The sequence below is a fragment of the Onychomys torridus genome, chromosome 1 (genome assembly GCF_903995425.1).
Source record: "Onychomys torridus chromosome 1, mOncTor1.1, whole genome shotgun sequence".
NCBI lineage: Eukaryota > Metazoa > Chordata > Mammalia > Rodentia > Cricetidae > Onychomys > Onychomys torridus.
In genome coordinates this window covers 123,863,991-123,881,436 of record NC_050443.1, presented here as the reverse complement: position 1 = coordinate 123,881,436, position 17,446 = coordinate 123,863,991, and the positions used below count along the sequence as shown (strand labels likewise).

Sequence of the window (17,446 nt, the reverse complement as noted above, 5' to 3'; positions counted from 1 at the left end):
CTTCCTGGGCCCGGCGAGCCCTCCCCACCCCGGCAGGGTCGGGGCAGCCCCGCCCGCAACGCAGCAAGGGCAGGCCCCTGCCTTCCTTCTCCAAGGCAGATGGGGAAGAGGCCGGTACCCAAATGCCACAGTTCTTTACTTCTGTGCTGTCTGGACACCCAGAGGATTCTTGGTTTCATTTCCCACCCTGGCCCAGCCAGGGCAGCCCTCCTGTGTGTGTTGAAGAGGTGGAATTTGACATGGCTGCATCCCAAAGTTAGCCAGGAACTGGTAGCTCTCACCTTGACCTAGGGTTGGGATTTCAGGGTCACCTAGCTAAATACCCAGGTAGAGGTCTCTGTCACTGCAATTCTCTGGGCAACCCCTTAGTGGAGCCCCAGTTCTTCCCTACTCATGGCTGCTGGGGTCTCAAATTTGGCCGCCCATCTGAGCTTCCCCGACTGTACAAAGGCCAAGACACCGAGGCTGGCTCCCGGAGCCACACCCAGCCTGGTGGAAGTTGTCGGGACAGTGGGTAGCAGCATCGAGCCAAGGTGCTGGGGGAAGGGAACATCTCCCTGCCTCCCGGAGGAGTTAAGAAACCCGGTCTAAGTAGTGCCTTCCAAGGACAGTTTAAAGCGGAGGGTAGTGTAAGGGGCCTTAGGGCACTGGAGGGAGAGGCTTAAGTGAACTGGTATTTCCACCCTGCCAGGCATGCCTGCCAATCCAGAGGAAGGGCCCTCCAGGCTGTGGCTGTCCAACAGTGCCTCCAGCTGTGAAGGCAGCCAAGGTCCTGCACTGCCCCCTGGTGGCACCGCACGATGCAGGCCTCGCCACCACTGGTGTTCTGGCCTTTCAGCTGCTCCCTCTCCGTCCCCCTCCCCCCCCCCCCCCTGGAAGGCGCAGAGCCCGAGGTGGCAATGGACTGGTGGGAAGGCAAAGCTGGGTTCAAGCAGTCTCCCCGATTCCCCCCTGCCTGAGCCACCCAGCTTCCCCAGAGGAACCAGACACAGAAAGGCTCAGAGCGGAGAGAGAATGACTCCAAATCATCTTTTATTAATATAAAAAGGGCATATTTAGTAAAAGACACACCAAAAAAAGTTGGCTGTGGCCCCAGAGATGAGGCAGGGAGACCTGCTGCACTCCTGTTGGAGAGGGAGGAGGAAGCCTGGACTGGGAGTTAAGAAGTAAGTGCAATGTGGTGGGGCCACAAGCAGGAGCAAGCTACAGTTGGCTAAGCACTGTGAGCAGGCCATGGGTGGGACTCACTCTGGCAGAGGGAGGAGCCCAGTTTGCAGAGCCAACTGGAGGAAGATCTGCTACCTGGTTCCTGGAGGACGCCCACCAAAGGACACAGGACAGGAAGCCCAGGATAGGAAGCAACTTGGGGTGAAGGCCAAGGAGAAGCAGGTGCTCTGCAGTGGCCGGAAGGTCCCGACGAGAAGGCCAAGGTGCTTCCTGTTACGTGCGGGCATTGCGCTCTGTCTCTGCCAAGCACTCTCTGACCAGTGCCCGGGCATGGATGATGCCTGAGGTGGGGCGGGGACAGCAAAGTAACAAAGAGGGTCTCAGCAACCCTCCACAGCCACCACGGGCACTCTTTAGAGCAGACCTCCCCCACCCGTTCATGGTTCAGCAAGAGCAGACCTAATCTAATGCGGCTGGAGGAGATTAAGGTTTAGCTAACCCTCACATTCACCCTGAGTTCCCAGGCCTTTCTTGGAAACTGACTCAAGTTCATTTTGAAACACCTGTCTGGGTAGAGGTTGTGATCCAATCTGGGCTGGCCCAGGTGTCCTGCACTGACTCCGGATATCTCCATTCCCTCCGTAATTAAAGTCTTAACGGTCAGTGATTGTGTCCTGGGCAGAGCAAGGGTGGGCCTGTGCCTTCACTCACCTCTCTTCAGGCGCTCCATAGCACTCTTGCTACCAGCATAGGTGGGCCGGATCTCTTTGCCCATCTCCTCTATGACAGACAGCAGGTCCGTGTAGGTGCTCTGAGAGCCCTGGGAACCGGGTGGCTTCATCGCCTGTGTCAAAAGAAAATAGAGAAGTGACCTCAGACCCCGAGGGGATCTCCTGTCCTCATCCGTATCAAGCTCTGGGCCACACTCACCTGTACATACCCCATGGAGGGCGGTCCAAAGTCGTTAAACAGTGGTCTGAACGGAGCTGCAGCTCCTGGCACGGAGCCCGACGGCGATGGGACACTTCCGGCTGCAAAGGCGCGAGGCAGAGGTCAGAGTGTGGCAAGGGCCTCGTCACAGCTTTCCCATCCCTGGACCGCTCGCCTGACTTATCTCCAAAGGCACGCTTCTTCATTCCATGCCGAACAACTTCAGACTCACACTCCTCCCCCTGCGCTCCACCTACAATCGCTACGTGACCACGCCCACTTCACAGGCCAGCAAACTGAGGCTGAGCAAGGCTCGCCTCGCAGGCCCGGTATTGCAAAACTCGAGCCGTTCCTCTCCAAGACCTCGACTGCCCGGACAAGGGGAGCAAGGGTGGAGTTGGAGCCTCACCTGTAGGGACGGGAGTGCCTGGCCCGGGGGTGCTGGAGCCGGGGGTACTGCTGGGGGCGGGCGCGATGGGTTTGTAGGACATCCCAACTCCTAGGTGCGGCGGCCGCCAGCCGGCCGCTCCTCCGGGGTTGGCTGTCCGGCCGCTCAGCCGCGCTCTGATTGGCAAGCAAGCTGCACGCCCCTGGTAAATAGAGCTCCGGCCGGAAGGGCGGGCGGGCTCGGCCGCTCCTCACTCTCGATTGGCGCGCTCAGCTGTCACTCGAGCCTCCTCATTGGCTGAGCCCAGCCCCCGCAGGCCGCAACCGCTGCCGATTGGCCTCCACCTTCCGGACCTCGCACCTGTCTGCCCCGGATTGGGCGGTGACTGCCGCCCTCCTCAATTGGCGAGTTCGGGGCCCGGGGCCGGCGCGCTTTCAATCCGATTAGTCCCGAGGTCCGAGAGGCGGGGCCTCAGCCGCGGGGCCAGTGAGGTCCTCGCGATTCGCCCGGGTGGCGTGTGGCCGGGCGCCGGACCCACTCCGGCCTCACCGTCTCGCGCCCTCGCTCTGCTGTGAACACCAAAGGCTGCGGCTCCTACAGTGTGAGCCCTCCGCCCCACCCCGGCCGCTTTACGTCACCTTTCACCGGTTCGGCGCCCCCCCCCCTTTTCAGGCCGTGCGCATGCGCGCGCCTCAGGCCTTCGTTTGTTCCCATGGCAACGGGTCCCTTTCCAAAGTCCTCGCTACGCTCTTTCTCTGGGTTGGTTTCAGTCTTAGGTCTAGGCAGGTGCTGGGTCCAGGGCAGCCAACGACACCTCTCGAAACCTGCACCCTAAGCCTCCCACTCCCTCCCGGCATCCAGGACTGCTTTGGGTCAAGAGCGGAACCTGGGTCAAAGCCCTGGTTGGCATCTTAGCCCCTCATTAGCAATTTCTCCCTGGGCTCTCGTTTGGGAGGGTTGGGTGGGATTGAGACAAGGTCTCCAGTAGCTCAGTTTGAACTCACTCTGTAGGTGAGGATGACCTTGAACTCCTGAACCTCCACTTCCCAAACGCTAGGCATTTACAGGCACATGCCACAGAGTTTCTTGCCTTAAAGTGCCGCTGTTTCCTTATCTGAAACACGGAGAGAATAATCCCAGGAAAGTAAACTAGGAAGTTCCAGAGCAGTCGAGATGAGAGCTGGCCCCAGGTGGACCGAGCTGAGCTGACTTCGCTATTCATTTTTCCAACTTCATCTACTGAAGCTCCCACCCGAGTCTGGCTGTCTAGTCCCACTTCCTTTAAATCGATGTACTTTTAAAGTAAAAATATTTATGAATAAGTGTTTTGCCTGTATGTATGTCTGCAGAACTACTTCAGCCCCCAACTCTGTTTTACAAACCTCAAATAAGAGGCTGAGCGATGTCTCAGCAGTTAAGAGCATAGGCTGCCCTTCCAGAGGACCCAGGTTAGAATTTCAGCATTCACACAGTTAATGACCACCTGTAACTGCATTTCCAGTGGACCCTATGCCTGCTTCTGTTCTTAGTGGACACCATGCAAACATGTAGTACGCAAACATACATTCAGGCAAAACATGCTAGACATAAAAATGTTTCTTCTTATTTATTTATTTATTTAGAGATGGTCTCACTATTCATCTCTGGCTAACCTGGAACTCATTATATAGACCAGCTGCTCTTGAGCTCACAGAGATCCTCTCTGCCTTCTAAGTGCTAGGATTAAAGGCATGCATCCAACTCCCAGCTAAATAAATCTCCTTTTTAAGACTATTACAAAACAAACCAGTGGTGACAAGTGCCTTTAATCCCAGCACTCAAGAGGCAGAGGCAGGCAGATATCTATGAGTTCCAGGCCAGCCTGATCTACAAAGCAAATTCCAGGCCAGCCAGGGCTACATAGAGAAACCCTGTCTAGAAAAACAAAACAAACAAAAAGCCAAGCAAGCAGAACCCCCAAAACCTTAAAATCTATCTATCTATCTATCTATCTATCTATCTATCTATCTATCATGGCATTTAATCAATGCCTCTTCAGAATTCTCTAATACATAATTAAAATAAGGGCTCAGCATGGTGGTGAGTGCTTGTAACTTCAACTGAGGCTGCAGGATCATGAATTCAGTGCCAGTCTGGGCTACACAGATCCTGTCTCAAGAAACAAAACAAAATAAATAAAAAATGAAAGTGCCGGTCAGGTCACCCAAGATCTCCCCCTAAGTGTGCCAGCAAAACTGCACTGTGGGAAGACTCCAGTGGGTGTGGGTGTGTGGAGAGGCGCTCCTGCGGAAAAAGAAATAAAAACATTCCTTTGTGAATGTCCCAGTCCCTCTCTTTCAAACCTTAAGCCTTCCTCTGTTCTCCATTGCTCCATATGTTCAGCAGTTGGGGCTGACTAATATCCAAACCAAACAAAATACCATGGACTTTGTATTAAGTAGTTAAATCACAGATTATTTTTGCACTGCTTAGGAGCTAAAAGTCTGAGGTCAGGGTACCAGCCTCAAGAGTTCCTGATGTAGGCTTTCTTCTGGCCCCACACAGTGTTTCTAGGTAAGAGCCCTGCCCTTTGACCTCATTTAGAGACCTACCTCCAGATTCAGCCACAGTGAGGACTAAGGGTCCAGCCTCCGAGTTTACGGGAACACACAGACATTCAGCCATTTACATCTGTGTTCGGGGAAGTGACAATGGGGTTGAACAGAGATTTTAGATGTTCGTCCTCCTTAGAGAGCGGGTCCTCGGTGAGGGACGCGGCGCCTAAGGGATGTTAGAGCGGACAGTTGTGGCCTACTCAGAGCAGACTCTGCTCACTTGGGGGAAGATGGCAAAGGCCCCTTGGCTAGTTTGTCAAGGGAACCCTTCCCCAGGCCTGGAATTGTGCATTCCTCGTGTGTGTGTGTGTGTGTGTGTGTGTGTGTGTGTGTGTGTGTGTGTGCCTTTGTCTGTCTGTCTGTCTGTGTGTGTCTGTGGGTATATGCAGGTGAGCACAGGTGCTTGAGGAGGCCAGAAGAGGCTGTCAGAGCCCCTGCAGCTGGAGTTCCAGGTAGTTGAGAATCATCCATCATGGGTGCTAGGGATTGAACTCAGGTCCTCTGGAACAGTGGGCACTCTTGACCACTGGGCCATCTCTCCAGTCCCTTTCAATTTTATTTTATTTTTTGTATATTTATTTTGTGTGTGGGTGTATGTGCCATGGTGCATGTGTGATTGGAAGACAACCTGAGGGAGTTCTCATTTCTTCTACCTTATGGCTCTCAGAGAACAAACTCAGGTCATCAGGCTTGACAACCCACTGAGCCATTTTGTTGGTTCCAATTTGTATTTCTGTGTATTTCTTCCCCTTTTTATGTTTGTAAAGTGTAGGGCTGGAGAGTTGGCTAGGTCGTTACACTCACAGCCCACCGTTTTTTGTTTGTTTTGTTTTGTTTTTTTAAGACAGGATTTCTCTATGTAGTCTTGGTTGTCCTGGAGCTTGCTCTGTAGACCAGGCTGGCCTCAAATTCACAGAGATCAGCCTGCCTCTGCCTCCCGAGTGCTGAAATTAAAGTCATATGCCACTGCCACCCAGCCATGTAAAGTTTTATAGTAGAATGTTGAAAAAAAAACTGAATGGATGAGCAAGGGGACGCCTTGACACCCTTGTTAGAGAATCAACCCTGGTCAGTTGTTGACATCAGCAACAGGAGCTCTCCTGCACAGCTGGTGGGTAGACAGAATAGCACAGCCCCTGCAGAAGGCACTCCGGCAGCTTCTTCCAAACTTATAGTCAGACCACGTGACCCAGAGAACGTATTTCTGGGTGTTGACCCAGACGATTTGAAAATGTCTGTCCCCCCAAACATGCTCACATGACTGTCCATGGCAGTTCATGACTTCCAACAGTGCAAATGCACTCTATGTTAGTCAGTTTTTACCGCTCTGACAGTCTATAGGAGGAAGCTTAGTGTGTTAATGGTTTCAGGTTTCAGTTCTTGGTGGTTCTACCCTGGGTGGAGCCTATGTCAGATGATACATGTTCACTTCATGTGTGTGCGAATCAAAAAAAGATGAAGAGGAAGAGCCATGATCTGAATTGTTCACATGTCTGGGTCCATGGTCCTACCGCAGCCAGGGTCTTTGTGGACATCCATGGCCCATGTTGCCACCAAGGGCCACAAGTATGCCCAGTGTCTGGGCTGCCACTGTGGCTGTGTAGGTGTCCAAGGGCTGCCGCTGGAGCCACGCTGATCTGGGTGGCCTGTGCTACCACCTGGGGCTATGGTGTCGTCCAGGACCAAGCTGCTGCTGACGGCCGTGTCTGGGTTCTAGTCCAGCTGCAGCTGGGGACTGAGTTGATGTCTATGGCCCCGTGTCACCTCAGGGAGCCACAGGAGCCATGAGTGATGAAATCAGAGGGCCTTGCTGAACCAGCCCTGCCCTTCACTGGCTCTGAGAGAGCTGGCCTTGCCTCTTCGGGACACCACAGCAAGAGAGCTGGCCCTGTCACAGGAGGCCTGGCCCTGCACCTGGGAGAACTGACCCTGATGGCATGGACATAGGGGAGCTGGCTTTGCACCCTCCAGCCCCCTCCTGTGGTGATATTTTGATAAAATAAATTTTGCCTGAAGATCAAAGAAGCAGAGCAAGCCACCACCTCTTACTTCACCAATTCTTCAGCCTGAAAGAGAGTTCCTGTCTCCTCCCACCTATATGCCTTTCTCTGCCCAGCCACATCACTTCCTGTCTCCACCTTCCTAGTGCTGAGATTAAAGGTGTGGACACCACTGCCTGGCCTCTATGTTTATTCTAGTGCCTTGTTCTGCCCTCTGATCTTCAGGCAAGCTTTTATTTCTTAGATTACAAGCCATATATCACCACACCCAGTGGCCCTGAGTTGGCCCACCCTAACATCTACCCCATCTAGGACCTCCTGGAGCTTGTGAAGAAGGAACTAATGGTGTGGATGGGCACCCGCAGGATCTCTATAACTTGGGGCAGCCTCGGGAAATCCCAGAAGAGTTCCAGTGAGGATCCAGTGATGATGGTGTCCCAGAAACCAGAGGCCTTGAACCAGACCAAGGACTCATTGCAATGAACATTTGCTAGTAAAGCTGATGGGACTGAAGAGTATACTATGTGACACACTGCTCCAATGTCACCAGGACAAATGAAGAGGTGTCAGAGTCGGGAAAGATGGAGGATTGAAGAGACTTTTTATTTTTGTTTTTGTTTGTTTGTTTGCTTGCTCATTTTGTTTTGTTTTTTTAATTTCTTGGGGTGGGTACTGCAGGGCTTAGGGGAGGATATAGGGGGACTGGGAGGTAAGTAGAATTAGGGTGCATGATGTGACATTCCCAAAGAACAAACAATAAGGAAATTATGTTAAAAAACAAACAAACAAACAAACAAAAAAAGAACAGTGCCCAGTGACCTCACCTTAGGAGGCCCCACATCCTAGTAAGCAGTGCCATGAGCTTGGGGAACCAGACCCTCAATAAACACATGGTCCTTTGGGGAGACATTCAGATGCGAGCTTTAGGGTCGCTGTGTGGTACACTCCTGTAATCACAGAGCTCGGTGAGAGACTGAGTTCCATTGCTGTGAATTTGAGGCCAGGCTGGGCTACATAGCCAGACTCTGTCTCAAAAATAATTTACAAACTGTAACACCCTTCCATAGGTGAATAGGAGCAGATGGGTTTAGTGGCTCATGCTGTTAATCCCAGCACTCAAGAGGCAGAGGCAGGTGGATCTCTCTGAGTTTGAGGCCAGCCTGGTCTACATAAAAAGTTCCAGAATAGCCAGCACTATGTAGAGAAACTCTGTTTCAAATAAATAAATAAATAAATAAATAAATAAATAAATAAATAAATAAGTGACTAGATGACTTAACTGTGGTATATTCATACAATGGAATATTATTCAGCAACAAATAGAAATAACATATCTAGCATAAAATGATATAGATAAATCTTTTTAATTTAAATGATTGTTTTATATTTATTGGTGTTTTGCCTGCATGTATGTCTATGCACCACACGCATGCCTAATGCCCTCTGAGGCCACAGGAGGTTGTGAAGCTGGAGTTACAGACCACTGTGAGCCTCCATGTGGGTGCTGGGAATAGAACCTGGGTCCTCTAGAGGAGCAGCCAGTGAGTGCTCTTAACTGCTGAGCCATCTCTCTCCAGCCCCATACAATGGCATAGAAATATCTTAAGTGCATGGTGCTGAGTAAAAGAAATGCCTAAAAAAGCTGCAGCATGGATAATTCTGATTGTACAGCATGGATAATTCTGATTGTACAGCATGGATAATTCTGGTTGTACAGCATGGATAATTCTGATTGTACAGCATGGATAATTCTGATTGTACAGCATGGATAATTCTGATTGTACAGCATGGATAATTCTGATAGTACAGCATGGATAATTCTGATTATACAGCATGGATAATTCTGATGTACATGCATGATATCTGATGTACAGCATGGATAATTCTGATAGTACAGCATGGATAATTCTGATAGTACAGCATGGATAATTCTGATTGTACAGCATGGATAATTCTGATTGTACAGCATGGATAATTCTGATTGTACAGCATGCTAGAAAAGGGAAATTAGCCTTAGACTAGCAGGTAACTAGCTGTCAGAGGATTGATGAAGGGTCTGGGAGTGGGGCAGGGTTATCAAGTCCAGGTAGTGTTTTAAGGACAGGGTGACTAGAAGACATTGAATGTTTGTCAATGAGCAGACTTTAATGTGCACAAATTTTAAAAGTTCATCTACTGGGACCGTGGTGGTGTAAGTCTTTAATCCCAGCACTCTGGAGGCAGAGGCAGATGGACATCTGAGTCCAAGGCTAGTCTGGTCTACAGAGTGAGTTCCAGAACAGCCAGAGCTACACAGAGAAACCCTGTCTCAACACTCCCTACCCCCACAAAAAAAAAAAAAAGTTCACGTAGGAAGTCAGACGGGCCTGGAAAGCAGGCAGGGGATCTAGTTCTTTTACACAGAGGAGTGCCACTTTGAGGGTGGACCACCACTGACCTGGAACTGAGTTGAACCTGGCAGGCCAGAGGCCACAGAACACCTGAGCCCTGGGAGCCAGGCAGTGACATGTTCCCAGGGAAGCACAAATGAACAGCTGGGAAACCCAGGCTCACACGCAGCACTCCCCCCCACCCCCCAGTGTAGACCTACCTTTGGCTCCCCTCCTGGCCCCGACCCACCCCAACCAGGATCTTTGGGGACATCTGTACTGGAAGCCTTTTGGTGCGTGTGTGTTGGGGGCACACATGCCCTCTGGGGGATCCATGAGCACTTTCAGCATCAGCAAACACGCTGTGATCTTCTTTGGTGGCCTTCACCATCCACCCACAGAGGCTTGGGGGAAGCTTATGGGGGTCAGTGGGCAATGGACCCTGCCTGCTTTCCCCTCGATTGTGGTGGTCGCCACCCCCAGCTCCTGAAGAGACATCTTCTCTTGGGTGATGTCGCCTGTGTCAGCATCGGAAAAAGCTACAGGACTGGGGCTGTAGGCTTGGCAGGAGGGATCACTTAATTGAGGATTAAGGATTAATTGGGATCTGCAAGATGGGTGGGTGGCACTGAGGCTGCTGAAGCCAGCCCTGGCACCTCAGAGTTCAGATCCCAGGCTGCTGCCCAAGGCACTGGGCCTGCCTGCATGTTCCACCTGAGACCACCATGTGAGGACCAGTGTGCCCCCCAACTCCATTTATTTACTGTGTGTGTGAGTCAGAGGTTGGCAGTGACACCTTCCCAATCACTCTCCTCCTTGTCTTCATTATTATTATCATTAGAGACTGTCTATGTCGTCCTGCCTTAGAACTCACTCTGTAGACCAGGCTGGCCTCAAACTCACAAAGATTTTCCTGCCTCAGCCTCCCAAGTGCTGGGATTAAAGGCATGTGCCACCATGCCCGGCTCCTTACTTTTTGAGGGAGGGTCTTTCACTGAACCCAGAGTCCCCTGTTTTGGCTAGACTGCACCACCACACCAACTGCCCTTCTTCCTCTTGGGTCAGGGTCTCACTCTAGCCTCAGACTCTTGATCTTCCTGCCTCAGCCTTCTGAGTGCTGGTTATAGTGTGTATCACTGCCTCCTGCCTCTGCCTTGATCTGGGGCTCCTCAGCTTCTAGACCTGAGAGTATTAAATTAAAATATTTCTACAAGCCAGGTGTTGGCGGTGGCACACACCTTTAATCCTAGCACTCGGGTGGCAGAGGCAAGCAGATCTCTGTGAGTTTGAGTCCAGCCTGGTCTACAAAGTGAGTTCCAGGAGAGCCAGAGCTACACAGAGAAACCCTGTCTTGGGGAAAAAAATGGCATTGGATGGAGACCCACAGCTTCCTGGCATCCAAGGGCTAGAACAAGGCCCTTGTGTGAAGGCTCTTTGTGCGGAAATGTGAGTCTCTAGTATCATGAAGATTTAGGTTAGGGATACTAGTAAAGAAAAGGACAGGTAGCTAGTTAGGGCAGGAGGGTCCTGATTCCTGCTAGGTAGGCCCTATGTTCTACACTGACCTAAAAGGTCCCCCAACACAGACTGTCCATTAGATGGGCCTTGAATTGGGCAGGGCTGGCCAGGCTATTCCCTTCCCACTGTGCTAAGGAAGTGCTGGGGGCCCCTGGAGGAAAGAATTCCCAGCTATCAGACAGAGGTGCCTCCTGGGGAGTTCATCTGCCAGCTACCACACTTCTGGAAGGTGAAGGCTGAGCTCTGAGCAGCGCCCCTATCAGGCTGTGGCAGTAATACTGGGCTCTGTCCTGGGAACTTCAAGCATCGAACTCAGAAGCACTGATGTTTGCATGTACATATGTCTGTGTGTACATATGCATGTGTGTGTGTGTGTGTGTGTGTGTGTGTGTGTGTGTGTGTGTGTGTGTTTACCAGCCCAAATATGTCTGTTTTTGTTATTTGTTTTTAAGACAAGGTCTCCCTAGGTAGTCCTGGCTGGCTGGCCTGGAACTCACTTTGTAGACCAGGCTGGCCTCCAACTCATAGAGATCCATCTGCCTCTGTCTCCTGAGAGCTGGGATTAAGGTGCCAGCATGCCTAGCTCAGAGATACCTTTTGGCACTTGCTTTGGGCTGGTCCTAGGATCCAGAAAGGAAGAAGAGGGGATCTCCATACCCTCTGGAGCTCACAATTGAGGTGACTTGTGGTTAGAAAGCCCAGCTCCAGGAGTTGAGTTTTGGGGTCACATGCCAGGCCTCCAGGATGGGCGAGTAGGGAAAAACTCTTTCTCCACAAGCTGGAAGATGCTTTATTGTCAGAGAAGCAGGTAAGGGGTGGTGACAGGAGAGGGCACTGTGCCCAGGGATGGAGAGGAGGTACACAGTCCTGTACATATGAGTTTCAAGGAACACGGGGGATCCTCTGCGGTTCAGAGGCTGTTTTCCTCGGGCCTGGTCCACTCCAGCTTCTGTACAGGCTCATCGAGACATCATCCGAACAAATTCTGCAGGGACAAAGCCAAGGTTTTAGGTCTGCCCTCCTGACTCCAATGGGGATGGCAGAAGTGCCTGCCCGAGGGTGGGCTAGAGTGTGCTTGAGGAGACCTTCAAAGACATCTGTGAATCAGGCGGGAGGGGCCTCAGCTGCCCAGATTACAATCTTGGCTCTCCCCATTTCCTGTTCCTAAGTGAGCACTTGAGCTTTCTTGCGAATTAACAGGAGTTTCTTCTCTTAACAGTAGGGAGTATAACAAACAGCCTTGCCTCCTTGATCCTCCATGTTTAACCCGGGTCTGTTTAGATCAGTGCTTCTCAACCTTCCTGATGCTGTGATCCTTTAATACAGTTCCTCACGTTGTGGCGAGGAACCATAAAATTATTTTCATTGATACTTCATAACTGCAATTCTGCTATTGTTATGAATCATAATGTAAATATCTGATATGCAACCCCAAAGGGGTCATGATCCACAGGTTGAGAACTGATGGTTTAGAATCTTCCAGGCCACGTGCAGCTAAGCAGGGGAGGCATTACCTTCAAAGTCAACCAAGCCGTCTCCATTGAGATCGATGTCTTGGAGTATCTCATCTACCTCCCTCTGGCTGAGGCGTTCCCCCAGCAGGGCCTTGAGGGCTGCTCGGAGCTCCCCGACACTGATGCAGCCGTCTCTGTTGGTGTCAAACTGTGTGGCATGGATGGTGGCATGGGGGTCACTGACTGAACCTTACATCTCCTCACCCCCCTGCAGCCCCACAGTCTTACCCACCCTCCACCCTTTCCACTCCAGGTGCACCTCCCGGAAGGCATCTCGAAGCTCCCTCACGCCAATCATATCTGCAGTCTCTGCCAGCAGCTTGGGGCCCATCAGCTCCACAAAATCTTCAAAATCCACCTTCCCACCACCTGAGGGTACATCCGTCCATTAAAGACCCCAGCCTAGCACCTGCCCTGCCTTCCCCAGCCCACTGCCTTCCCGCTAGCCCCTGGCCCTCTCCTACAAGGCATTAGATGAGCTCTCATCCCTAGGTACCAACGGCCACATCATCTTCAGCTATTGGAGGGACTTGTCCTCAACCGGGCTCTTATGACTCACTGTTCTTTCCCGAGCCTCTACTGTGTGACTCTAGATAAATACTTCACCTCTCTGAGCTTTAGTCTCTATTGGTGAGTGGGAGTGGGGTGGGGGGTGGGAGGATGTCAGCCAGCCTCCCCACTCTCCTAGTAGATTCTTAGGAGGCAGCTCTGCCTTTGATGCCAATGATGCCCTGGGCTTTTGGGACAGCCCATGCAGCTACTTCAGGCCTGGGCCAGGACTGGAGTAGGAGGGTGGGTGGGTCTGAAACACATACTGATTTGTTGTGATATCTCAATGAGCTCCATCTCCGTGGGCATGTAGCCCAGCGTCCGCATGCAGGCACCCAGCTCCCGGTAGCCGATGTAGCCATCCCGGTCAGTGTCGAACTCCTGGAAGGCGACCTGCAGCTCTGCCGGGCAGAGTGAGGTTAGTCCTTTTCCCAACCCCCCCCACTGGCTGCCACCTGGGACCAGCCCATCTATTCCCTTTGTCCCAACCCCTTCTTGCTTTTCAGCCTCAGTTCCTATTTGTTGTCTCTGGGCCTTTGCAAATATGGCCTTAAAATTTTGTTCTCTTGTGGAATGTTTAAGAAGCATCTACTATGTGTCAGCTTCTGCTCTAGGGGATTAAAAAGAGAAGGAAGAGAGGGAGGGAGGAAAGACAGAAAAGCTATGACCTCAGGATGGCTACCCCCACCAATGTCACCTACTCCAGGAAGATGAACCTGCTCTTCCTCTCCAGCCCACACATTGTAGCTGTCTCAGAAGGTGGGGACCTCATCTACCGGGTTAGCAGTGTTTCCTGGATCTCAGTGAGGGGCCAGGCCCACAGTGAGCAGCCAGGAAGTGTCAGCCAGATGGACAAATAGGAAAGCGGCCCTTGACCAGTGTGGTCACTGAGACCAAGGGGTTGGCAGCAGCAGAAGAGAGGGTTGGCCACCCTCCCTGCCCACCTTCACCCCATGACCTTCTTACCCCTCCTGGACCCTGCAGAGGCCCCAGCCCCAAACCTCCTCTTCCAATCTCTGTCCATGCCCCACCTTAACTAGACCCTCCTTGAACCCTTTACCTTCGATCTCCTCTGGCCTCAGCTCCCGGTCCTGTAGGGCACAGACGGCTTAGGGGTTCCTCGGCCCACCCAGGCCTCAGCACCTTCCTTCTGTTTCTTGGGGCTTGTCAGCCAGCCCATGCCACAGCACACCCAGGGCCTGTGCATTTTCTGCCCAGTCCTGCTCACCTACCTGGGTGTCTTGGGGTTCCCTTTCCCTGTACCTTCCAGGGGCCCCCCAGGACCCCTGTTCCCACACTGTCTCCTGAGGTACATACCTCCTTTTGACAGAGGTAGATCCCAGGGCCGGACAGCCTCAGACTCAACCCAGCTGGCCTCAATGTCACTGCAAGTCTGCCTTGGCCCCTGTCCCTCTCCTGAGGAGCCTGCCACCTCTCACCTTGGAAATACTTCCTTTTCTATTTTTGCAGTGGTGAGGGTATAACCCTGGCCTTGTGATAACAAGTGCTCTGCCACTGGGCTGCACCCCAACCCCTGGGTGGCTGTTTCTCTGGGTCCCTATCCACCGCTCATGCCCGGTCTGGCTCTGGGGGCTCCCTGAACTCTTAACTTTTTCTGGAGTTACCGCTCTGCCCCCCACCCCGGGGTTGCATGTCTCTCATCTGTCTGTCGTCCTCTCCAGCCTCTCCCTCCTGTGTGGGGAGCGATGAGGCTAGGGACCAGAGCAGCAGGCTGGCAGAGGAGTGGCTGTACATACGAGCTGGGTGGCGGCGATGCTGGGTCGAAGGAAGATGCAGGCTGGCCCCACCAGGCTGCCGAGCACAGAGTAGCCCCGTGTGCCCTCCTGCTCCTCAACTCTGGGGCCAGGGTTGGGGCTGGAGTCCCCTAGGGGGGCCCCAGGCCACTGCCAGCGTTCCTGTGGCAAAGCCAGCCATGAGCTGAAGCAGTGCCCCCTCTCCCCCAGCCCCTCTCCACTTCTCAGCTGCTCCTTTCTCTGGAGCCCAGCACCTGACAGAGGGGGTGGGGCCTCTGGGCTGGAAAGGTTCGCCCCTAAGAGGTGAGGGCCTCGCCCGCCCGGTCCTTGAGCAAGGAAACCTGGAACCTGTGGCCTCTAGCTCTGGTCACCCTGGCCAAGGCTGAGAGAGTAGGGCCTGCACAGAATGGGCAACTGGCCTTAACAACTTAGCAGGGGAGACCTAGCCAAGGCTTTGAGGGGAGTGTTGTCCAGGAAAACGTCTCCTTCAAGGAAAGCATATAGATGTATGTATGCATATCCTTCCTTTACCTTCTTCAAAGCCCATGGCCCACCTCTAACCCAGCCTAGCACCTCCAAGTCTACTACCTGCCCAGCACACGGGGCCACCCAGATTTCTGGCCTTAGGTCTCCCTTTGTCTTCCTACCTTAGGCCTCCGGCGCCAGGGCCGCTTGGCACAGTTCCCCATGGGTCCCTGAACCATGCCAGGCCCTGAGTCCTGGGAGGATGCTGTGGATTCTGCCAGCCCCCTGCTGTTTCCAGGGACAGCCTGGAGCACTGGAGAGGATTTTCCTGGGGTTTTGTGGGCAAGATCAGGGGCGGGTGGGCGGGCAGGCAGGCGGGGAGCCCTGGGCCCGGGGCTTGGGCCCTAATCCAATCCGGGATTATCTCTGAGTATCTCTGCGAGTGTGTGTGTGGGGTACTCAGAGTCAAGGCCCCTGGAAGGCACAGCCTCCCGAAATTTCCTTGGTGGGGGGGTCTTCTGCACACCCCCCTAGCCCTTCTCTCAGATTTGCACTAATCTACCCAATCAGCACCTTCAGAAGCAGGCTTGGATCCCCACAGAAGAAGCTAGCACCCCGTGCCTGGGCCAGCTGGATCCCAACTCTCCCTGAGTGGCAACTGGGGACTGGGGGATGAAGTCCTTGGAGAGAGAGCCTACCTGCTTTTACCTTGGCCCAGTCTGAAGTCTGTGCCAGGACTCTGTCTCCATTCAGGGCTCATTAACCCTGTGCTTGGACCAGTGTTTGATACTTTGCATAAAGAGTCAGCTTTAGGCGCTAGATCCTTCAGTATCAACAGAGATGGCAGATGGTCCCCTAACTTCCCCTGACCCCTCTGGTCACCCATGTATGAAGTTGGCCCTAGGTCTGTCTTGCTTCTAGCTGGGATGTGGGGTCCCTTAGTAAAGGATAGTCCCTGCCCCTTACCTGCCCATAGGCAGCCTGCACCTGAGCCTCCAGCTCACGGAGGAGGGCCCGCCTGCGGGCAGTGGGGCTGGTTAGGTCCTGGCTGGGTCCTGGAGTGTCTGTGGATGGGCTGGAGTCCCCTTCAGGGAGGCTGCTGTTTGCTGGGCCCTCAGGCAGGGCCATGGACACGGGTGTGGTATCTTTTCTATTCCTGCTGGGTCTCGACCTGTAGATAGATGGCTCAGTGGAAGGTGTGGAGATGTGTGTGTGTGTGTGTGTGTGTGTATATATATATATGTATGTATACACACACACACACACACACACACACACACACACACATATATCTCCCTTCTGGCTCTGGAGGTTAGTAGAGCTTGCTCCCCTAAAGTCACTGTCTTCTTCCATTGCCCCTCCCACAGCACATCTTTGAAATCTTCACCTTCCTCCTATACTGCTCCTATACTTCACAAACTGCACCCAAGGGCTCCTTGCTGACCTAGGTGACCAGGCTCCCAAGCTGGCTGGCCTCGTTCTGTCCCCATGTCCTGCCTGCACATCTCTGGCTGGTGGTCTGAGAAGGATCTTCCTGCTCACTCTCCATCTGCCTTGGCCTTTGCTACCTACCATCTCTGTCTTGGTCAAGCAGTGCTCCCATGACCCTCAGGCCCTTCAGTCTCTCTCTGTGCCTTTACCTTTCTCTGCTCCCCTCAGGCCCCATCTGCTCCCCTCAGGCCCTGTATGCTCTCCTCAGCCCTCATCTGCTCCCCTCAACCCCCGTCTGCTCCCCTCAGCCCCTGTCTGCTCCCCTCAGCCCCTGTCTGCTCCCCTCAGCCCCTGTCTGCTCCCCTCAACCCCTGTCTGCTCCCCTCAGCCCTCATCTGCTCCCCTCAACCCCTGTCTGCTCCCCTCAGCCCTCATCTGCTCCCCTCAACCCCTGTCTGCCCCCCTCAGCCCCTTTCATTGTTTCCTGGAGGCTCTTTCTCACCTGGTTTTGTCTGTCTGCTCTTCCTGCTCTTTTAGGACACCCCTGTTCCAACCTCTGCCTCCCCATCTCCTGTGTGGACCTCCCCACTGACCTGCAAGTTCTTCTCAAGGAACAAGGGTAGAGGTGCTACAAAACCTCCTTCCCCCTTGCCACACCCCAGCCACTCACCACACAGCTGCTCACTCCTTCCTCACTTCCAGAATGAGGTCAACTGTGGCCTGCTGGCCTGCTGCGGGCCCCTCATGATTTATTCACTTGCCCTCTA

General features: G+C 53.1%; 2 protein-coding genes across 2 annotated transcripts; both read right to left on the bottom strand.

Moving 5' to 3' along the window:
* Positions 1-1,014: 1,014 nt before the first annotated feature.
* Cdk2ap2 (cyclin dependent kinase 2 associated protein 2) lies at positions 1,015-3,092 on the bottom strand. Its single transcript, XM_036194852.1, has 4 exons — positions 2,507-3,092; positions 2,098-2,198; positions 1,879-2,011; positions 1,015-1,508 (listed from the first exon to the last, which is right to left on the bottom strand). Exons 1-4 carry the CDS (start codon positions 2,586-2,588, stop codon positions 1,441-1,443), a joined length of 384 nt encoding a protein of 127 aa, XP_036050745.1. The 5' UTR covers positions 2,589-3,092; the 3' UTR covers positions 1,015-1,440.
* An 8,647-nt stretch (positions 3,093-11,739) lies between these two features.
* Positions 11,740-15,614, bottom strand: LOC118589105 (calcium-binding protein 2). Its single transcript, XM_036196030.1, has 7 exons — positions 15,431-15,614; positions 14,787-14,945; positions 14,090-14,120; positions 13,296-13,430; positions 12,740-12,849; positions 12,481-12,628; positions 11,740-11,951 (listed from the first exon to the last, which is right to left on the bottom strand). The coding sequence occupies exons 1-7, from the start codon at positions 15,485-15,487 to the stop codon at positions 11,926-11,928; spliced, it is 666 nt and encodes a 221-aa protein (XP_036051923.1). The 5' UTR covers positions 15,488-15,614; the 3' UTR covers positions 11,740-11,925.
* Between the last annotated feature and the right edge of the window lie 1,832 nt (positions 15,615-17,446).